At 39.5% G+C, this 24,601-nt stretch overlaps 1 protein-coding gene across 3 annotated transcripts in view; it reads right to left on the bottom strand.

Moving 5' to 3' along the window:
• Nucleotides 1–455: 455 nt before the first annotated feature.
• The window catches only part of LOC124135291 (palmitoyltransferase ZDHHC3-like), a 95,294-nt gene continuing 71,148 nt past the window's right edge, over nt 456–24,601 (bottom strand). For all 3 annotated transcript variants that reach the window (XM_048398990.1, XM_048398991.1, XM_048398992.1), the window contains one exon: nt 456–1,353. In XM_048398990.1, coding sequence (XP_048254947.1) covers nt 1,195–1,353 — 159 coding nt within the window. In that variant the 3' untranslated portion in view covers nt 456–1,194. The remainder of the gene's footprint in view (nt 1,354–24,601) is intronic.

The following is a 24,601-nucleotide window of genomic DNA, read 5'->3' as shown; positions in this document are numbered from 1 at the left end:
ACGTCCACAATGACATAGAAATTACCAATTGCCTTCAGAGGAAAAAGGACATTCTCTGTGGATTCTACAAATTGCAAATACTCGTGTCTCATATAAGGCGTAAAAAAATAAAAGAATTGGTTCTCAGGCATTGGCTCTTGAAAAAACAGTGCGGGCAGATGGTGTCTTTTTTGTTTAGGTCGTTCAAACGAGTATGTCACCAAATAAGCAGTTGTGTACAATAAGTGAGTGAGTGAGTAAGTTTAACGCCGCTTTTAACGTTATTCCAGTTATATCGCGGCGTGTCAGCTTAATGTTGGAGGAAACCCCTAAATGATGCAGGTCTCAGACGTTTACCACTTCGGTGAAACCCACGAGCACAGGTATGGTGCTGGCAAAGTTGTGTACAATGAACCTGGATAAGGGCCTCCCTACAGAAATGAATTCCTTGATGAGTAAAATACTGGAATACAGTATCTGACTACTGTTGGACTTGGACTTAAGGATTGTTTTTGTTTTTTTTTTAATGGAAACACAAACAAACCGTGCGGTGAACTTTATGATGCGGCTGGTGCCTGAGAACGAAGACTAGTATGTTTTTTAGCCTAATGAACATCTTTTTCTTGAACTTGGTTGACATCTGGCTATATCCTGTCATGATGACTGTAATGAAGTGCTTCTAGGCCCAATTCTTTTGATGACAGTTGAAGTGCCCCAAAACCCAATTCTCTCGATGACTGTGGAAGTGCTTCAAAACCTAATTCTTTTGAATATATGTTGTTAGTGCTTCAATACCCACTTCTCTTGATGAACATAATGCTTCTAAACCCAATTCTCTTGATATGATGACTGTTGACATGCTTCAGAACCTAATTCTTTTGAATATATGTTGAAGTACTTCAATACCCTCTTCTCTTGATGAATAAAACGCTTCAAAACCAAATTGTCCTGATCTCTTGAAGTGCTACAAAACCCAATTTTCTTGATGTAGTTAGTAGCTCGATACACTGAATACATGTATACACTTGACCATTACTTCAGCACAACCTTGTCAAACACCTTGATACCTGATAGTACCTGAATACTTGAATATATATGAGATATAAATGACCTTAAACCATCCAACACTGAAGGAGGGTGCTCTGTAGTTTCTATAGTGCACACCTCCCATTACCTGGGTGTCAACCAGCTCCAAGTCCACGCGAGGCTGGTGACCTACACAGCATACATAAAGTTTTGCTGGTACACAAACTTAGGAGTGGCGAAGGGTGAGAACCATTCCATGGAGAAGGGATGACCAAACACTGCCTTGATGCTCAACCACTTGGACTTCCTGTCCCACGTTGCCTGCTCCTTCTTCAGCTGCTCAATGCCCTGCAAGGATAAATAATATGTATTGAAAGCATAATGCGATGATTGGTTGGTTGGTTTGTTCTTTAACACAGACAATCCAGTGATTAATATCATGAGGATCGATCCACGCATTTCGGATCGATGACTGGCATCAACCAAGTCAGCGAGTCTGACCACCCGATCCCGTTAGTCGCCTTTTACAACAAGCATAGTCACCTTTTACAGTAAGCATGGGTTGCTGAAGACCTATTCTACCCCGGAATCTTCACGGGTCCATAATGCGATGAATATTCGGACATATTGTCTTGGCTGCATTCAAGAACAGGTTACCAAGTACAAATATGAAACGCCAACATCATTGAACAACCAATCTGGATTATCCTCTGAAACAGACTCCATTGGGTGTATTGGGGTGAAAATTATATGAAAGGGTCAGTGAAAATCAGAGATGATACCTGGTGTTCGCCATCTTCCCGAGGCAAGCGTGTTAAACGACTTTAAAAGTCCACTTCCTACCCTTGCCGAACTAGGCTAGAATTTCCAGGCACGATCATAAAGCCACCAGGGCCCACTTGCACAAAGTGATCTTAGCACTAAGACTATCTAAGCCAATGTTAAAGAATGGGAGTTACGATCATCTTAGCGCTAAGATCGCTTTGTGCAAGTGGGCCCAGTGGCTATTACGAGTTTTGTCCCATCTGTGTCCTTCCTACTGACCAATCAGATTCCATCACTCATATCACTTGCATTTGCTTCAAACAAAATGGCAGCGCCCAGACAAAACGATTTGATTGATAATCAACTATATTGTGATAAAGCAGGTTTATCTGTCAACAACTAGTTGGCGGTACACATGCTTTGTAAATTCCGCAGTCGACCGAAATCTGCTCGTTCAAATCCATGTTGTTCCTTACGTGGTTTTGATTGGACTATGCATAGACTCCAGCCAAAATTTAACTCCGAATTACAGCCTAGTTCGTCAAGGGTGGGAACTGGACTTTTCTAGTCAGTTTAAGCTTTTGTCTCGGGAAGATGGGTGTTCGCAAAAAGGGTAAACATGTAGCACCCGCCCCTCATGCAATGTTCCAGCTTCAAGATGGTAGCCTGTAAAAAATTGAATCTCAAGCAGTCAATCCAGTGATTGATATTATGAACAATGATCCACGCCATAGGGGAATGATGACGTATAGAAAAAGAATATATTGTTTCAATAACTTAAGGGTTGCATTCCTTGTTATAGCATGTGAAAATTGATTTCAGGATTTTAAGACGTTGTTCACAACACTGTTAACAACTACTAGTTCTACACCGGCGTGTTGCCTGATGCTACCTAAATTGATGCACTGACACTCAAATGGATTTCATCTAGCCATAGCTTTTTACAAGAGACACTAGAAAATATGTCCTCCATCTTGGATTGAAACAAGAATTGAAAACGTCAACCAAACTACTCAAATGGCAATCTCATTAAAATGAGATCTTAGTTCTCGCTATCGCTAAACAAAGATCTGAGGACATCCCATCCCCTAATCACCAGTACACAAAGTCAGGGATCTAACCCACTCTGAGCCACCATGGCTTCCACAAAAATGAAAGTCCGACAACTGGTAGTCTAGATCACATACTTTGTGTACCCCTTGGACAAGTACCCCTCGGACCAGTTGTCGGACTTTAATATAGAACTGCAGTCGAGACCTTTCAAATAGTTTGTGACTTTGTTCACAATATCCATGTTCATTATGAATGCTAAACACTAAATAACATGCTACATAAAACATCGGAAACCTCAAGCTGCATGTTTAGTTCCAAATTCAATTCAACACGGTTAAATCTACAAGTAACCTAGCTCTAAATTGAAAACAGTACATTTATCTCCAAAATACTCCAGATTCTAAATCTACAAATTGAATCCTGCCAGAATTTATACCATAAAAAAAACACATAATAAGTAAAAAAAAAAACTCTAACCTTTACATTACATTAACCCCATACTGTACGCAAGGCATATTTCCAGGTAAAATACCACATGCATCCATTTGTTTTCAATTCAACATTAAGACAGAAGAAAAGGATCTTCTTTGAGACAAATGAGCTGTAATATTACCGGACTTTGAAAATGCTTCTGAAATTCATGTCAAGCTGAAGTTAAGTGCATAACGGCCCCAAGGGATTCGGAGACATCAAAACCTTGTAATTAGCATTGTTTGATAACAATGTTTTCAACAAATACTCCAAGGTAAAGTAAGGGTAAAACTACCTTCAATAATTCCTTTGTTCAAGACAAGACAAGATTAGAAATATCTCATGCACTAATTCTTAAGCCCTTGTGCATTAAAAGTATCTTGCCATCACTGCTTTTGGCAAAAATGTCCCCACTTTGATGTCACAGTGGCTACAGTCACTCATTCGGAAACCAAAAGGCACTGACTTCATTACGTAATCAGAAATCCTCCCAAAAGTAATAATTACCTTTGAAAGAAAAATATGAAGCCTGTTACAATCAAATAGAAAATTGACTGTGATGCCACCTGAATTATTTGTTCTCCTGCAAACCGTAAATAGTCAGCAACGAGGGGAATTCGGATAAATAGAGGGAACGGTTCCTCATTACCAGTAACGATGCTAATTCTTTCAAGATTTGAGCTAAACTGAGGCTACACAGCAATTGAAGAGTGAGTGAGTGAGTGAGTGAGTGGGCTGGTTCAACACTATTGTCAGTGCCAATTGAAGAGTGAGTGAGTGAGTGAGTGAGGCGGGTTCAACACTATTGTCAGTGCCAATTGAAGAGTGAGTGAGTGAGTGAGTGAGGCGGGTTCAACACTATTGTCAGTGCCAATTGAGTGAGTGAGTGAGTGGGCTGGTTCAACACTATTGTCAGTGCCAATTGAGTGAGTGAGTGAGTGAGTGAGGCGGGTTCAACACTATTGTCAGTGCCAATTGAAGAGTGAGTGAGTGAGTGAGTGAGGCGGGTTCAACACTATTGTCAGTGCCAATTGAAGAGTGAGTGAGTGAGTGAGTGAGGCGGGTTCAACACTATTGTCAGTGCCAATTGAAGAGTGAGTGAGTGAGTGAGTGGGCTGGTTCAACACTATTGTCAGTGCCAATTGAGTGAGTGAGTGAGTGAGTGAGGCGGGTTCAACACTATTGTCAGTGCCAATTGAAGAGTGAGTGAGTGAGTGAGTGAGGCGGGTTCAACACTATTGTCAGTGCCAATTGAAGAGTGAGTGAGTGAGTGAGTGAGGCGGGTTCAACACTATTGTCAGTGCCAATTGAGTGAGTGAGTGAGTGAGGCGGGTTCAACACTATTGTCAGTGCCAATTGAAGAGTGAGTGAGTGAGTGAGTGAGTGAGTGAGTGAGTGAGTGAGTGAGACAGGTTCAACACTATTTTCACAGTCCTGCTGGACTGACATATAATCCCAGTATTAAGTTATCATTTTTAAAAATATTTATCTACAAAATAAAAACCAACCAAGAACAATCCTTAGAGCTGAGGCAATCTAGACTTGCCAAATCATTCAAGACTTGAGTTGGACTCCTTCTTTAATTTATTCTCTCAGGTCTGGGCGGCAGACTACGGTACTGCATTCGCATCACGGCAACTCTATGTGGAGTGGGTGTATGAGTTTGATGTAACGCTGCTTTGAGTATTTCTGTCATTTCCTGGCTTGTCAGCTTAAAGTGGGAGGAGGCCAAAAGTGATGCAGGTCCTACATGATTACCACTGTGATGAAATCCATGGTTTTGGTGCTGACAAACCTAGAAACACAAGAGTTTGCCACTAACGTGGCTATATCCCCTGCCCCTGTTGCATAATTTATGACATAATTAAATCTAAACAAACCCTAACCTTTTTTTACCGAGGTGGAACTTGTCATGGAAATTGTAAAAAAAAGAAGAGATTGGAACCAAAGTCCATCTTGCTGCCATGGAAACGTAAAAAAATAAAAATTTCTAAAAATTTCTAAATAGCAAAAGACACCAGTTCAGCATGTACCTAACAAACCTTCAAAGTTTCATGAAAAAATATTGAACGCTTTCTGAGTTATGCTTCAGAAACGAAACGTGACGGACGGAGCCCGTTTCTATATCCCCCGCCATCTTTGTTGGGCAGGGGATAATAATCAGAGCGAATCTTGGACATGAAGTCATAATCATTATAACTATGGTTTCTGACATCCCTAAAGGAAACGTATCTGCACAGTGAATTGCAGTGCTTTGGATGACTGAGCCTCGGTCCCATGCCCCTTGCTCCACTTGGAACTGAGTTAGTAAACAAATTAACATCGCATCAGCATTATTTCAGCCACATAGCAGAGAGACCAAGTTGATATATTCACAAGTGAGTCTTGAATGCAAAGTTATATTAAAACCACATTGAAGGGAAGACTTAGAAGACTAGTGTTGTAGAGTGAGTGAGTACTTTTAGCAATATTCCAGCACTATAACAGGACATCAGACATGGGAAACACACATTGTACCCATGTTTTGTTTGTTGTTTAACACCGCACTCTGTAATATTCCAACTATATGACAGCCGTCTGTAAATAACGAGTCTGGACCAGACAATCAAGTGATCGACATCATGAGCATCGATCTATGTAATTGGGTTACAATGACATGCATCAACCTAGTCAGCAAGCCTGACCACCCGATCCCGTTAGTCGACTCTTACGACAAGCATATAGTCACCTGTAACGGCAAGCATGGGTTGCTGAAGACCTATTCTAACCCGGATCTTCACTCATGATGTCAATTACTGGATTGTCTGGTCCAGACTTGATTATTTGCAGATTCACATCATATAGCTGGAATACTGCTGAGTGTGGCGTTAAACAACAAGCACACAAACAAACAAATCAAACCAGGTCTAATTTCAAGAACCTCTGGTCTATTATCGCGAAAATATTCAAAACCTGTTCTAGCTTTGACAACCTTTATTTTGACTGGTATCGCTAGTTGTTTATGATTACCTCTTCAACAACAAATCAAATTTTTGTTAAAGTTATCACTCAGAAACCAATATCATGGCAGATTTAGGCCTCGTCGTGTGACCTTTGACCTTGCTAATATTGATGGATTTGGCTTGCGATTGAAGTGGATTTGTGTTTACACGACATGTCTACTAATCAAATTTGGCTTAGATCCATGAATAATCGTTCAAGCTTCGCTATCATCAACAAACTACTCTCACAGAGGTAAAAGTAATAAGTCTTGAATTTGAACTTTAATCTCCCTAATACTGACTGGCATTTCCGGCCATCACACTTTATGAGGGACTGTTGAAAAATCAAATTTGGTTAAATTTCAGCTATATTTGTTCAAGTAATCATCCAGGAACCAGTCTTGGGTCAGCTGCAGTCCAACCCTTGACCCAATGTCCCACTCTGACCTTGAGAGTTCAGTCCGACTCGGGTGATTATCAACTTTCTACAAGACTTTTCTGCCATTTGAATTTGACTGAAATCCATCATTAGTTGGTTTTATCATGTCTCAGATTAATAATAGCATGGTTCAACTTGATTTGCATTAATTAATATTTTTTTCTCCAAAATCTATCCCAATACATGTAAGTTATCATCTTTCCATGGCCTTCATGATATTAATATATCAGGACAATTAAGTATTGCTTGTATCAAAATCAAAAGGATGGCAGATGGATTACTGGTATGTAAATGTACTACTCAAAAGAAGACATGACAGATCAACTCTACCAATATGAAAGAATCGGGTGATCCTTAACTTCTTTTGAGAAGTATAGTAACGGTTTTAAAAGTCATGACTGATTTCATAATACATGTACATACAAATCTGCAGTATCTTCAACACCTTTTCAAGACATTGTTTATTCTCTTCAAGGTTAAAAGTTAATCCATGTGTGTTATGAGCAGTGTGTGAAATAAGTTTAAAACCCCAAAACACAGTCAGACGGGTGACTCATTTGTGGTACCTGCCCATCTTCAAAGTTACCATCCCGCATTCAGACATTATAAATATTGAAGAATCGCAAAAATAAGACACAAATCTTGATTCAGCTTAAATAATGCAAACAATCACTTGAGAATCTACAAGGAATTATAAAACTGAAAACGTAAGGAATTATAAAACTGAAAACGTAAGTATTCTTAAAATTATCTGCCAATCAGTCAGGCAGGTGGAAGAAAATTTCATGAAGCCAGACAGAAAAGTTACCAGCCACGGGCAGGTGGGCAAGCAGCCATATCGGACACTGGTTTTGAGACATATTTTTCGGGACATTCTTACCTTAATTCTTTTTAGGTTCCATTTGTACATCCAAGTACACTTTAACTATATTCAAGTTCACACGCAGGCTTCTCAATATTACTCATCAATTGTCATACGGACTTGTCCTTTGCTACATGGCGTCACCACAGACAGAAGTAAATCTGCTGTATATTTATCTAAAAGCAGTGTTATCAAAGGATGACAACTTCAAGGTCTTTTCAAGGCAGAAGCAACACCTTTTCCAGGCATCTTGTCAGATTTAACACCTTTTAAGGTATTTAATCAAAATTACTATTCTTACAAGGTTGACTCACATGGAACACAATTTTCAAGGTATTTTGTCATATTCAACAACTTTTCAAGGCTGACTCAAATTTACCACCTTTTCAAGCATTTGATCAAATTTATCACCTTTTCAAGGCCACACTGTGAATTCAAAGATGTTTCAAGTCTGTGTGAACCTTTCTGACAGTGTTATTAATCAAATAACATATAGAAATATATTCTGGCAATTACCGGTAAGAAATTGATTCATAGGATGTGCAACAAGTCCAACAAAACAATTGGATTTTACAAGTAAAAAGAACTTGAAATGTATAGATGTGGGGAGGTGCAATATTTAACAAATCTGCATTTGAAGTAGTGTCCAGTACCCTATTTTTGAACGAAACCGATTTTCAAACAGCTGTTTTTGATATAGCTTTGTCGCTGTAACGAGAGGTGTGACATCATTAAAGCTACTGCCTAGAGGGTGCATGCATTCGGCCTGTCAACACTGGGTTCATGTGAAGTACTGTACACCTGTCAGAACATTCCGTTGTCAGTCAGAATATTGGTGCCCCTGTCATGATGATAGGAAGAGTAAAACATCATCATCATCATGATCATCATCATGATGTGAAGTACTGTACACCTGTCAGAACATTCCGTCGTCAGTCAGAATATTGGTGCCCCTGTCATGATGATAGGAAGAGTACAATAGTGTGAACACTATAATTTGACAAATATTCATATTTTGTAAATTAAGGTTTCAAACTTTCAATTACTTTTTGAGTTTTAATGCCGACCTGCAAGAATTATGTCTAGAAATGTGCACCAAAACATATCTGTTTATTCATGGAAAGTACCAAACCAATCATGTGCTTGAAAATAGGTGACGTCACTCGAGGGCAGTGGAAGTTTACCGAGCTAATGGAGGTCATGCCTTTTATTGAGGATTTGTTTTCTTTCGGAATGTAGCTGAATTCTATTACTGAAGACATCACCTACTGGTATGAAGCAGAATTTGAGTTTTGATTCACTCATCCCTTGAAATATCAGCAATGCTATCTTACCTGTTAAAATTAGTTTACATCAGGATAATACAACCAGGAGGTTAAAAGAACTACTTAATTTATGTGTTTAATTGTTCATGTATGAGGCCTGTATGAGGCCTGTATTAACATCAAGCGGTCTTTAAGAGGCCAACAGAGACTCTATTGAAAAAAATTGCATAGTGTATGGATTGATATAACAAATTGCTGATTTATTTTTCATTTTTTTAAATGAGCAGTCAAGACGTTTTTTAATGAACTACTAGAGGTTACAAAATGTAATTTACCTTGTAAATCTGATGGAAATATTCGAGCCGTATATTCAGTTATACTTTACTCTGTCTCAGATGACCGTCTTAATACTGTAAATCTTGAAATTAATGCGTCTCCAAAGTAATACAAATGCAGACACCTAGCCAAAAATCTGACTCAAAATCAAAGCGACTCCCCCACCCCATTCCCAGTGGAATGATACATATCCTTACCTTAATTCAATCAAACACAAATAGCACCGCTTATTAGAACTGAGTAAAGCACTTCCGTAATAACAATAAACAGTGTTTTCCTAAAAACAACACACAGTTTATATGTTGATTCTGTTGACTGGCATTTAGGAAGTTAAAAGGCAAAAGATAATTGAACCAACAACAGTTCACTGATCGGAGTTGACAATGATGCCTTGTTTGACACGAGTGGGTAGAACTCTTGACCACAGCTGTGATAACTCGCTGGATGCCTATTGTGCAATTCCTATTCTGTAAATGACATTGTTATGTACTTGTTACAACTGCTGCTCAATAAACCGTGTTTGTGTATATATTCAAGTTGGTATTTCTGCAGTGAGGCCGTCTTATTGTTGATAGTCATTTTGGAGACATACATGTGAAGTTTCATTAATGCGAACAAAGATCATTCGCATTTTTCACATTTAATTCACGCCTGTGTTAATTTCAAGATGTATAGTATTTCACCGCCTGCCTCTTCAATACATCAGTATACCAAAGTACCAGATATTGAACAGTATTTAACTGTATGTCAGCTTGATATTGGATGACAGCCCAAACTGATGCAGGTCAAAGACATTTACCCTCTTCATGGGAGCAACTGATGAGCAAGTGCGTGCTTGAGAGACCCAGGGCCCACGATTAGTAGATCCTGGCACTGACAAGGGAAGTAACTCTGCACATCAAATAGCAGCTACATATTATAAGTCCACTGGCTAGCTGTACCCCTGATATTGAGTGAGTTTGATTTAACGCCGCTTTTAACAGTATTCCAGTTATATCGCGGTGTGTCAACTTAATGTGGGAGGAAAGCCCGAAGTGATGCAGGTCTCAGACGTTTACCACTTCTGGGAAACCCACGAGCACGGGTTTGGTGCTGAAGAACCTAGAAACATAACCTGAACCGGGATTTGAACCCATAATCATAGGTTTCTGACGTGTCCAAGGGACGCAACTCTGCACAGCGAATCACGCCTTAGACGACTGGGCACCCGTGGCCCCTCCCTAATATTGACCAAGAAAAAAATCACAAATTGTGACCATATGTAAAACGGAACTAGGTCTTCTATGTGACATGCTAACACACCACCCACTGTGCAACCGCCTCACAACCCTACACACACTAGGTGAGGTGAGGTAAAATGGAATTCAACGTCGCATTCAAAATTACTGTACTTATACAGTATGGCTGCTTGTACTAGTCCGGACTAATGACAAAATAATAGTGCTAGCCCACTGAGGCACCATGCCGCAGTTTAACATGAATACCCCACTCAGACACAGTATACTGACTCCAAGCCGACCAGTCCTTGTTTTACCCCTTACTGCCGAGCGCTACAACTAAAACAATCCTTAAACATCTTTTGACATGACACAGCCAGGGATCGAACTCCCGACCTTCCGCTCTCCGGGCAGACGCTCTACCACTAAAACCACGGAGGTGGTCACAAACCAGTTTTAATCATTAACGCCAACCTGCTCGCAGTCTGTTTACCTCCAACTCATGAACACCTAATCAAGCATGTAATCAGAAATTTGAAATGACATTCAGCTTTACACTACAAAGTCCCTCTTACAGAAAACTACTTCCTAATGATATGTAATTGCACCAGTACCTGCCAATACTAGCATTCTTCCAGAGGCCTAATGAACAAATCCCTTGTCAAATTGTCTGGATTGGCCACTTAAGTGCTTCCATGGCATATTTCCGCTGATAAAATTCCCCTTTTCTTCAAACTATTGCATGTTATTGTCAATTTCCTGAGAAGTAATCACGATGGAAGACATTTTATTCGGACATCAAAGCCACATTTAACTTGATATGAAGATTTATCACCTAGTAAATGCCCATTACAAAACTGTCTTGAAAGATGATCAATTGGCATACATATGATGATAGTAAGAGAGAAAAGAATTCAGTTACATTTCCATAATTGCACAGTGAAATATGACATAAAGTCTTAATGAGCATAGTATTGAAATATATCTCCGTGGAAATTAACCATAACAAGTACTGATCCTATTCTAATAAAGCATCTAATTTGAAGTTTTATGGCAATATGGTAATTTCATCAAATAAAATGTCATCAAATGCTGAGATTTAAACCTCAAATTGTTCCTATACGTCACGAAAGAAGCGATCGCTCACCATACGTGGCGTAATTCGGCAACCATACCTTATCTGCTTCAAATCTATGCAGTTTTTTTAAATAAATATTACTTCAAAGGTTTCAGGAGTATTGCCTTTGATATACATGTATATGTATTTGGGTTCTTAGTGATTTGGCAATCAAATATGACAGAGTCAGTAATGGTGGTAGACTGGTAGTATGTGTGTAGCAGGCAATGGCAAGGGTTAACCTCTTTGGTCATGAGGACAAGGCATCTGACCCCGGATGAGAATGTCTGTCACAGGTTTGAATACCACAACAGGACATGAAAAATATTTTGGCTCTTAGATGACTGAGCCGGTCTGAGATTCAAACTCATGATTATAGGTTTCTTGTGAGTCTAAAGGTCATAACTCTGCAAGCGAACTGTGGCATCTTAGATGACTGAGCCAAACCGAGATTCAAACTCACGATCACATATTTCTGGAAAGCCAAAGGGACACAACTCTGCACAGCAAACTGTGGCATCTTAGACAACTGAGCCAAGCCAAGATTCAAACTTACGATCACAGATTTCTGGATAGCCTAAGGGAGACAACTCTGCACAGCAAATTGAGACAAACCAAGATTCAAACTCATGATCACATATTTCTGGATAGCCTAAGGGACACAACTCTACACAACAAATTGTAGCACCTTAGGCGACCGAGCTAAACCAAGATTCAAACCCATGATCACAGATTTCTGGCAAGTCTAAGAGTCACAACTCTGCACAGTGAATTGTGGCACATTCCATCCCCCTCCCCTAATTTTTTTGAAATAGAACACTTGTTGCATGGCTGTACTTTACAGCACAGTCACGCTTTTCTGAGGAAGTTCAAAGTGTAAGCAAGTCAAGTCCATTACATGTTGTTGAAGTTCTTGTCATGGAATTCACTTCAACATAAGTCCATTCGAATTGATCAAAGGACTATTTTCAAACATCACTAAGTTTTCACACAATTAGGCACATAAAGTCAATAAAGGCTATCAACAGAACTCATTACAATAACAAAACAGTATCCATCCATCATTACACATCTGAAAAACAATTTTCAATAACTGACAAGTTTTAGGTGCAATATTGACCAATTTATGGCTAATTAAATTCTTCTCTGGACTAGAAACCCTCCCAACTCAGGAGGAAACCGAGGAACTATCAACTGGAGCAAAGAAAATCTTTGATTAACCATACACGACAGTAAAACAATAAACCTATGCCAATTTATCACAATAAAACAAGCCATTTAGTTACACATGCATCGTTAAAACCAAAATGGCCACATAGAGCATGATAATATGCTACAATATCGCTCCAGAGATTCCGATTCCATGGATTTCCGGGCAATAACTTGCCCATGATGAATGTTACTGTACTTGGCTGTCGCTGCCAGCTAGAGTTTATGTGGTTGAGATAAAGACCAAATCTTTTAAGAGACCACCATCGTATGGCAGCCATCTTTGATCTTGATGCCTACAAATTGTTTGTGAAAAACGTTGACAGTAAACGAGAAGCCTTAATCTGGAAGTTTGATTTATACACAAAGGATCATCATGAGGCGAGATATAGAATCTGATATGTCAGGGCGAAATTGTTTTTTCTTCCATCATTTGAGAAATGAAATGAATTCGAAGGAAGGCAATCACGGTTTCAACATTGATCTTTTGTTTTTACATTTGCAGATGAAATAAATATCTGGGTTGGAATGCATGAAATAAATTCTCCTATAAAGAAGGATGAGATATGTACCATGTTCTTTGAAACACTGCCATGATAACAAGTAAATAAATCATTGTCAACATGGATTACGTTTCAGCATTGTGAAACCTCAAATGAAGAATTGTTTCACTGTATGCCAGTTTCAACATTGGTAATTTGCATCATGAAGAATTACCTTGACTTGAACAATCAATCTTACATTTTCTTTCAAGAACGTATAAAACTGGTTGAAATGTATTGCTTTGCTGAAGAAGATCTGACTTCCAAGGTGTAAATACTTCACACTTCTGTTCAGACACTGGCACAATGTTTGTATTAGGCATTATATCAGTCTGAACACGTTTTGCAAAACCTTTCAAGAAGACAAAACATCTGTGTGAATCTGCTTTAGTGAGTGTCAGTGTGTGAGTGAGTAAGTGAGTTGGATTTAACGCCTCTTTTAACAGTATTCCAGTTATTCATGGCGTGTCAACTTAATGTGGGAGGAAAGCCCGAAGTGATGCAGGTCTCAGACGTTAACTACTTCGGTGAAACCCACGAGCACGGGTATGGTGCTGACAAACCTAGAAACATAATCGGGGCGAACCAGGATTTGAACCCACAATCGTAGGTTTCTGGCGTGGCCAAGGGACGCAAATCTGCACACAGCCAATCGCGGCGCCTTAGACGACTGGGAGAGACAATTTGAACAGTATTTCAGTCATATCATGATGTTGAAGTGGGTAGAAACCCCAAAGTGGCCCAAGTTTGAGATATTTCCCACTTTGGTGAAACGCATGAGCATGGACATTGTGCTGACAAACCAAGAATCATGATCAGCGAACATGGATTTGAGCCTACAATCATAGGCTTCTTCTGGAAAGCCTACAGGACACAATTTTGCACAGCATATTCCGGTGCCTCAGATGACTGGGGCACCCTTTAACCCACTTTAACCCTAGATTTCCGACAATGAGCGAGATCCTAAGAAAGGTTTCAGAAACTATTAATCTCTTGACAATTTCTTTTCTGAGGTAAAGTTCCACATATATCAGGATTTAAGATACAAGAACTAAATTTCTCATGAAGTCCCAGGTCACTGGCAACCTCAGGAAATCTTTTGATATCCGAGCAATCTTTTAATATTAAGTTATTAAGTTGAGTTATCAACCAAACGTGGCAGCTGGACGGATCGTTTCTAATACAAGGGAATCTCATATACCTCAAAATGCGTTATTTAATGACATTAAAATTTGCCAACATGCATCAGTTTCCATTGTTCATATGGAAGTGCATCTTCCCGAGGCAAGAGTGTCCACCTAAGCCTTTTTATCAAAGTCTTGTTTCCACTCTTGCCACATCAAGTCCACCTTCCTGTGCTAAATATGATTGGACTATCGCACATGTCAATTGTCCAATCAGAGAATGTTTCACAAAATCAACATCCACGACTGGTACACCTTCGTATGAAAGTGATATACCGCTGCCTGTCTTTGTTGACATGAAAATGTCTTTTTCATCTTTTAACGCCTAACGATTACCTATGTTTTTGTGTCAGGGACGAAATTGCGAATGTTTTCGTTATCTGATCGACTAGGTCGTCGCCTATGGTAGTCGCCATCTTTGTGAATCTATACGAGATAACAACAGCGATCTGATTGGATATCGCGTTTTCATTACAAGGGGCACAACTCGTGATCTATGCGAGGTGGCGCGAGGGTCGAGCCAAGAAAAGTGGCCTTAATGTGGTATGGGTAGAAACTAAGCTTTGATATAGCTAGTGGACACTCTTGCCTCAGGATGATTTTGAAGTGAGTAGTGGTCAATGTAACGAGGCAAGCTCTCATATTATTGCACAGGGAAATAAGTATTGCTGTTAGATGGGCTCTTGGCATTTATAAACAATCATACGATTGGCTTAGTCAAAGTGGGCAAAGATTTCAAGCTCACATCGGACACAATTGAGTTTTTTACTCATCATGATAAACGATGAGCATGGGAAACGATGAAGAAACTTGCAATGGAAGTCAGACTCTCCCATTCATGAATTTGGTGATCATCAAACCAAATAGCAAGTGTAAGCACGAGCCAATTACAGTCTTGCTGTCATGATGGGAAAAAACATCGTCCCGGACCAACTGCTTTTTCCAAGAAAAGTGGTTGGTATTATTTCTCTGTTGCTTTTTATCAGAAATAGGAAATTAATGACTTCTGAATGAGCATTCAAAATAAAATTCAATTACGAGATAAATTGTAAATATTTCCGAACAAGCACTTTGACACGCCATGCTGAGAGTGAACATCCCCATGACCCCACTGTTCTGAAAATGATCCCACTTTTTGTCACTAGTTAATTTTGGTCATCTTAAATGAACAGTACTGGGGGGACACAGCTGCCATGGACAAGCATAGAGATAGAAGGAAGATCGTGATGTGTAGTGCTAATCTTGAATGAATGCAAATTGGTATTAAAGAAGAGTGAGTGAATGAGTGAGTATGGTTTTATGCCGCTTTTAGCAATATTCCAGCAATATCACGGCAGGGGACAACAGAAATGGGCTTCACACATTGTACCCATGTCGGGAATCGAACCCGGGTCCTCGGCGTGACGAGCGAACGCTTTAACCACTGGGCTACATGACCGCCCTGTATTGAATAAGAAATGAGAGTAAATAAAGTGCTATCATGTAGGGCTGCGACGAGTCCAAGTTTACTACCAGGGAACATTTGTCACTTATAGTGTGAAGATAGAGTTCTAGAATTTTTTTGTAATTAAACAACATAATCATGTGACTAACGCGGGTCCGGGTAGTCCTGTGGGTACCCAGGTCCTACTCAGTACCCACTCGACCTCAGTACCCGAGTTACCCGTCCCACCCATCTATCATGTACACTTTAGTTGTTGATGGCCCTGTGCCAATGTGAAGTGATGTCCCTTTGATGCCAGTATCTACATACAGGTCATGGGTTCGAATCCCAGATCCCAGAGCACGGTGGTTAACAACAACCAAGCAAACCAAAACACTCTCCACGTCTAAATCTCAATTCCACCAACATTCAAGACAGAAGACAAAGGGAGGCAATTCTGCAAAGGAATATTGCCACCATCTTCATCAGCTCTTGATCACCAAGCTATCCCTTTTCTGATGAGTCAGTTGTCAGTGACCAGGTCTAATTTGTTGGCATGACATCTCCAAAAGGAAATAAATCAAATACTGCCAAATGAGTTGGTTAAGCAATGCACATATGTATTACGCTATCGTCACCACTCGCCCCTTTCCATAACCTGCAAGAAGACTTGTCCCCCTATCAATGAATGTTATGTACGAAAATACAACAAACCAATCAGAATGCGGGTATGATTTCAAGTTCTTCGTCAGAAAATCCCTCAGAAATACTTTCCGATTTTACATATGTCTTGCATCAAAAAATGTACCCAAGACACAGTTAAATGTGTTCAATCATACTGTATAATTCCGCATGTCCAGATGTGCTTTAAATTGCATCTGAAATATATATGATATATGGGGAAATATATGTGAACAATTACGCAACGAGTTGACAATTGTTTTAGGTATGGTCATGAGAGGGGCACGAGTCGCTATTCGGCTTGTCCCAGAATAACACGAGTTGGTCACGAATGATGTATTACGATGCAACGAACAAAAAGACAAAGTGCAGTACAAAGACTAATTCTGCATCAAGGAAAACTTCACCTTTCATAACAAGGGAGACAGTCACTCACACATTGGAATTGTTTAATGGCTCCTGATGCATATTCAAGAGTGAGTGAGTGAGTATAGTTTTACGCCGCTTTTAGCAATATTCCAGCAATATTACTGCGGCAGACACCAGAAATGGGCTTCACACATTATACCCATGTCGGGAATCGAACCCGGGTCAAACACGAACGCTTTAACCACTAGGCTACCCGACCGTCCTATTCAAGAACACTCACACACTATGGTTGGTCAAATGCACATATTACATAACACAAGTACTCTTCCCTCATCGAGAAGATGCAAATAACAGCAAGCATCATTCCCCTTGCATTAAAGCCCTCTCAGACAATGTTTTGATAAGGGCCTCCGAAGAAATTAATCCTTCGGAAAAAAGGTCTTAAGAAGTGGACGCAAGAAATGAAGGAATAATCTAAATTATGGGATTTTTTGTCAAATTACTTCGAAATTGGATGCATAAAAAATTGACAGAAGTCAACAGAAAGACTTGTGAAGCACTCAAGGATGTAGGATGGTTTTCTGGAGACAAAGTTTGGGGACATTGGAGTGTTCTCCAAATCAATGCATGTAATCATGACTGTTTGCATTGGCAAACATAATCAATATGGCCAAACCGTACAAATGTACATGACTCAGTCTAAATTCACTAGTTAGCTTGTTTTTTAACAAAGTTGGTTCTGATCAAGTTATTCCAATGTGAAAAACATTAGGATTCCTTTAAATTTAATTTCCTTCAAAAAGGTTGAAAAATGTTGTGTTGGACAACTTTCTCCTATTTATCATGTGGATCAAATTAAGTCAAAGGATGATGTTTAAAATGAATGCTGGGATGGGATTGATTTTCAGTTTTTAAAACTTGAAATTATTTTGAATTTTGTTAAAGGCTTGCTGACAGTAAATGAAACATTTTCAAATAAAAAGTGGTATGAGTGATTTATGATTAATGAAAAACATTGATAATGCTTTCTAAGCAGCTTTCATACACTGAAATTACACTCAAGGTGATCAGTTCAATTTGCCTTGAGAACAACGCCAAGGTTCATTTTTCATTTGGCAAACAAGATTCACAAGGGTTTGATCATGCAGCTCTCGAAATGGCGATGATCTCAACATGTGTCAAGTCATTAAAACAACACTTTCAGTTTCAAGTGAACTGATTCACTTTTTCTCATCTGTGGATTTCCCTAAGAAGGAAGTATTTCATATATCGCAAAATTGTGCCATATTCAAATCCTCTTGTTCTATCAAAAAATATTTTGTCCTCATGTTTCAAAGATTTGAATATGAATCCAGTACAAATATATATCTGTCAAAACTACACCAGCATTATTTTTGGGTTGTGAGGTAGCCTTGTGGTTAAAGCATTTGCATGAGACCTATATACTCAGCAGTATTCAGCTAGATGATGGCAGCATGTAAATAATCGAGTCTGGAGCAGGCAAACCAGTGACTGATATTATGAGCAATTATCTATGCTGTCAGGGTATGTCGATATGAACCAACACTTGTCGATGAAAGTTAAAATCTCCTCAGAAAACCTCAGCGTCTTAAACTTGTATTAACTCGTGTTGACATATTTGATATCCAAAGTCACTCGGGTGAGATTCTCTATTTGTTGAGGGTACATCTCAAGGAACACCTTCACTTTTGAGTATGCATCACCTGTGAGTGTCAGACAGGAGTTTTGTCATCCTTTTTAGATTGGTTGGTTGGTTTCTTGTTTAACGCCGCACTCAGCAACATTCCAGCTATATGACGGCGGTAGGTAAATAATCGAGTCTGGACCAGACAATCCAGTGATTAATATCATGAGCATCTATCCACGCAATTGGGATCGATGACATGCTTCAACCAAGTCAGCGAGCCTGACCACACGATCCCGTTAGTCGCCTCTTACGACAAGCATAGTGGCCTTTAACGGCAAGCATGGGTTGCTGAAGACCTATTCTACCCCAGATCTTCACAGGTCTATCATGCTTTTTAGAAGTGTGATTGATTATAAATCAGGCTTGGTAGTTATAATACAAATCTCAAAATGGAATTTTATTTATTTCTCCATTTCCCATTTTTAGGGTCATTGGATACGTAAAGAGGACATCTTCCCGAGGCAAGGGCGTTAACTGACTGTAAAATTCCAGTTTCGACCCTTGCTGAACCAGGTTGGATTTTCTGGGCTCGATTATAGGGCCACCAGTGGCTATCATGAGTTATGTCCCTCCTGTTGACCAATCAGATTTTACCTCTCATATCACTTACATTTGCTTCAAACAAAATGGTGGCACCCAGTCAACACAATCAGATCCTTAAACAAAATGTATATTGAAATAAAACAGGTCTTACTTCGCAAAGTGCATCAAATCATGTGAGCACCGTGACTAAAACATGAAATGATCTTGAAAATATCTGTTGACGCAGAGTTGGCGGTACACGTGCTTTGCAAATACTGCAAGCGACCAAAATCTGTATGGCAGTTTACGAAACGGATTTTGATGTTGTTACGCGATTTTGATTGGACGATGCATAGACTCAGCCAAAATATAACTCCATAATACCAACCTAGTTCGGCAAGGGTGGAAACTGGACTTTTATAGTCAGTTAACTCCCCTGCCTCAGGAAGATGTGAGTGAGTTGGGTTTCATGCTGCTTTTAACAGTATTCCAGTTATATCGCTGCATGTCAGCTTAATGTGGGAGGAAAGCCCGAAGTGATGCAGGTCTGAGACGTTTACTACTTCGGTGAAACCCACGAGCACGGGTATGGTGCTGACAAACCTAGAAACATAATCAGGGCGAACCGGGTTTCGAACCCACAATCATAGGTTTCTGGCGTGCCCAAGGGACGCGGCGCCTTAGACCACTGGGCCACCCATGCCCCTGACAGCATGTGGAATCTGGGAGAGAACATTCAACCAGTAGGATTTCTTTCTCACTTTAAGCGCAATGGTGTGACTCCCTCAAGAAAAATGGCACTTTGTCCAGGGATAGATGAGAACCCAATCAGTGACTAGCTACTGATGCCGTTTCATCAGTTGTTAAATCAACACCTACCCACAAAACGTTCTCACATTCGTCCCAAGAGTAAGTCAGTTGGTGGATTACAATTTCCACCAGGTCAAGAGGCATACAGTTCATATATGATAAATGCATCATTTGTTTTGTTTTTGTTTGTTATCGAAAGCTGCTTTCAGCAATATTTCAACTGTATGACCTTGGCCTGTAAATAGTCCAAGTCTGGACCAATAATGCAATAACTGATATTATGAACAATGATCCATACTGTCGGATATGATGACACGCATCAACAAAGTCACAGAGTCTGATAGTGAATACCTAATTCATTTACCGTATTTGACATAATAAGCACCCAGGGTGCTCTGAAAATTAGAAATAGGGGGCTCCTATTAGAATATTATTTTGGTAAAAAAAACAGAGTGGAAAGATCGTAAATTTCGTGGTTTTTGCTGACAGCCTGAAATGTTTATATACGACAGATATATTTTTCCAGATTTTAATTGCCCATAATTAAGGGTGCACAAAACACACGAGTGCGTATTTAACATGAATAAATAAGTCTTGTGTTCATTGATCAATCGGAAGGGGTGCTAATTGCATTGTTCACTCGCCAATATATCAGCAAATATCGCTGTGGCACTTATTAGAGCAGGGCACCTATTACGTCGAATACGGTACTTCAATTCTGTCATTTTCACGCCAAGATGGTCTTCCCAGAACCATTCTGCTTTCAGTAACTGCTACCCTAATACCAATCCTAAACACTGACAAGTAATTCCATTGCCAAAAAATGCCCATTTACTTCCACTCTTTAGACAGGAAACAGAAAGCCTCATCTCCCTAACTTGTCTCTTGCCAATGAACCCAAGCTTGGGATGGGTAACTCCCTCATCCCGGGCTCACACGTCCTGGCTGTCACCACTTCCCGTACCATCCGACCACACTGCAATCATCCCGATAGACCCTGACCAATTACACCTCGCACCACTTCCTTGCGTTACTGGGAGCTGAGCTTGTGCTCTTCTAATTGTCGGCTTTACTTCAGGAACCAGGAAGGGTTTTGTCAAAAGAGTACCTTCTTAATAACAGTCCTTGGCTTGCTTCTACCTGCTGCACTGGAGGCCGGAAATTGCTGACAAATGCTAATAGGCAATTTTGATCAAGGCATGGGACAAGATGATAGGGTCGAGTTATATTAGCAGGAAATCCCACTGGTGGATCTGGGTGTTTAGAGGGCTAATTTGGAATGATATTGGATTACAATAAACAATGTGTAATACTATCAAAGTGAGGTATTCAAAGTGAGTACTCGGTCCTCTTGTATAAACACAGGCTCACTAAGTCCTCCTCTTGAGTGAGTGAGTGAGTGAGTGAGTGAGTGAGTGGGTGAATGGGTGGGTGGATGGGAGAGTGAGTGAGTGAGTGAGTGATTGAGTGAGTGGGTGGATGGGAGAGTGAGTGAGTGAGTGAGTGGGTGGATGGGTTGGTGGATGGGACAGTGAGTGAGTGAGTGAGTGAGTGAGTGAGTGGGTGGGTTGATGGGTGGGTGGATGGGAGAGTGAGTGAGTGAGTGAGTGGTTGGATGGGTGGGTGGATGGGAGAGTGAGTGAGTGAGTGAGTGGGTGGATGGGAGAGTGAGTGAGTGAGTGAGTGAGTGGATGGATGGGTGGATGGGAGAGTGAGTGAGTGAGTGAGTGAGTACATTGGGTAACAATGATTTTGAAAAATAATAATAATAATTACTAGTCTCCCCAATCACCACCTGAGCATGTGTCTATGGGTGCAAGTGTCTGCTTGTACTAGTCCAGACTAATGCCAGTTTATGGTGAGATTTAAGCCCACTGAGATACCATGCCGCAGTTTTAACAGGGTTGCCTCACTCAGACACAGTATACTGACTCCAAGCAGACCAGTCCTTGTTTTATCCCCTTAATGCCAGGCAGGGTAACAACAAGTATCATCTTTCAATATTTTTGGGTATTACATGTCCAGGGATGGAACTACCGACCTTCCACTCTCTGAGCACTGGCGCTAAACAGTGCAATATTTTAAACTTTTGGTATGACGCAGCCAGGGATCGAACCATCAACCAACCAGACACTCTATCCATTTGTCCACGAAGACAGCTTCACATGTTATCATTAACACTGGGTGACACTTATCTTTGGGTATTCAAAATATTTTTACTCCCTTGAGTCATGTCTTTTGGGTATTGACACCACCGACACTCATTTATGGCTATTTCAGGTAGCTCCTTATTTGTATCTGTTTGTGTGCTGCCCCAAGTGGGTAATATAACAGGCCTCAAAGTTTAAATTTTTACCAAGTAGCCATGTGGGTACAAGTATTTTTTTCCAGGTAGCCAGTGGTAAAATCAAGAAGTCAAGCAAATATTGAAGGTAGCCAAAAGCACTTGAAATTATGTTTTATCAAATAACTATTATAATATGTACAAGTTACAGCACTAGTCTTGGAATTGTATATTAGTAGAAACTGTACTTGAATTTGGTTACTATTACTATTACTATTTTGGTTGACTCCAACAATGATGCAATTTATGTTACTAGATTATATAGGTATATCCTTGCTTATCCAATGAGCATTGTCAACTAAAATAAAGTACAATTATTAGCAGACATGTTTTCCCAGATCAGCTGTGATTTATTTTTGTGTCTACAGATGTGTAGCAAAAGAATTTAGTCACCACAAGATATTTTTCAAGGTAGTCATTTAGCTACCTGTGAATTTTAGACAATAGGCAAACTGAAATTTAGGTCGCATTAGCGACAGTTTTCGTTGCAACTTTGAGGCCTGTATGCTAAATAATCTTGCAAATATACATCTTATTTAAATAATATGCGAGACATAAATACATATCTGTTGAGAAATACATGTATGCATGTTGAAAAAGACAAAGGGGGTAATTGTGTTGTTGTATTATACAAGCAACTAAATATTAATTAATTAATGACAAAATATTTTGCATATTTTCTGCAATTATTCAGCATATCAAGAGTTCAGCATGAAGAGAATGTTTTTCAAAACACAAATGAGAAAATTAAATTTCCACACCATTGATTTTTTCACAAAAAATGTAAAAATTATGTCCATAATTTTATTGAATGAAGCATCTGTTATCCCCTTCATGTCAAATCCACATGTTTTAACATTTAATTACATACTTAGCTGAAAAAATTCGAAAAAAAATCAATTGAATTGTAAATTATAAAAACTTTAGACAGAAAAATGAAAAAACATGTAATCTGTTCAACTAATGACAGAGAAATTGAATACCAAGGTTTAGGAATAATAATTAATTGATACGAGAACGTAACATATTCCACTCAAGGGACATGCTGTCGGGCGTTACAGCAGTCTCAGACCGGATCCCATACATCCATATTATGCATACTTTGACAAAAAGTAAGTTCCACTCCTTCAGAACACATGATGATCTGTGGAAACATATTGTCACATATAAAAAAAATCACATAAATTGTATACGTTGTGCTTAGATAAGATACATCCGAAACATGTAGATGACGATGGAATCCATTTTGGAAGATTTACCACTCACATGTTAATGAAATTATTTCATTCCCAATGAATTATTTAACAGCGAATGAGCAGCGGTGAAAAGCCTTCACTCATGATTCTAATCAATTATTAAGCAAAATATAAGATTGATACATACCATTTATGATAATCACACTCACTAAATCACAAATTGTTTCCCTGCCTGCCTCAGACAAGTGATAGGTGTTCAAGAACCTGTAAATGTACTCTTAAAGCCTGAAATGAAGACGCCATGAAAACCATATATAACTTCAGCGGTAGTCCAACACCGTGTGGCTTTGAGCCCTTGAAAAGTTATCAAACTTTTAAAATCTCCATCACATCTCTCAAAAATGTCAACGTTTTTCAATTTCTCTTTCTCATCCTATAATAAAAAGCCTTAATAAATTGAAGTATCATTTTTTTAATTTCAGCTACCAATTCAAGGGTTTGAACAGTTTCAAACTGAACAGTTTTCCAGTCATATCATGGCGTGTCAGCTTGATGTGGGAGGAAAACATGACGTGATGCAGGTGTCAAACGTTTACCATTTTCGTGTAACCTGCGAGCATATGTATGGTGCTGACAATCCCAGAAACTCTTTGGGGAGAACCAGGATTGAAACTCACGAGTAAGATTTCTGCACAGCAAATTGGCAGCACCTTAAACGACCTTCGTGCACCCTCAAGACTCTTGTACGTGGTTGTGACAATGACATTTGTCCATACAAATGTCCATACAAAATGTCATAAAGGATAACTCTACAATAGGCCAACGATAATTTGATATTATTTTTGAGTAACTCATTTTTCTTACATATCTTAGCAGCAATATAAAAAACAGAATGCCCATCATAATTTGGCAGTTGGTATCACATTGGTTATTTCTACATCATGTATCAAGAAAAGTTGGTCAATGGCCTACTTCTAGGCCCTATAATGATCTGAGCTAGAATGAACCCCGTTGTAGCATGACTATTGTGTTCCATTTGTTTGAATTACATTTAGATCTCACGAGTCATTGGAAGATGAGTTAAGGCGTCAAAGAGAAATTG

This window comes from Haliotis rufescens, unplaced genomic scaffold (genome assembly GCF_023055435.1).
Source record: "Haliotis rufescens isolate VD_foot unplaced genomic scaffold, xgHalRufe1.0.p SCAF_19, whole genome shotgun sequence".
Lineage (NCBI taxonomy): Eukaryota > Metazoa > Mollusca > Gastropoda > Lepetellida > Haliotidae > Haliotis > Haliotis rufescens.
The sequence above is the reverse complement of the archived record's forward strand: the minus strand, read 5'-3'. Positions and strand labels throughout refer to the sequence as shown.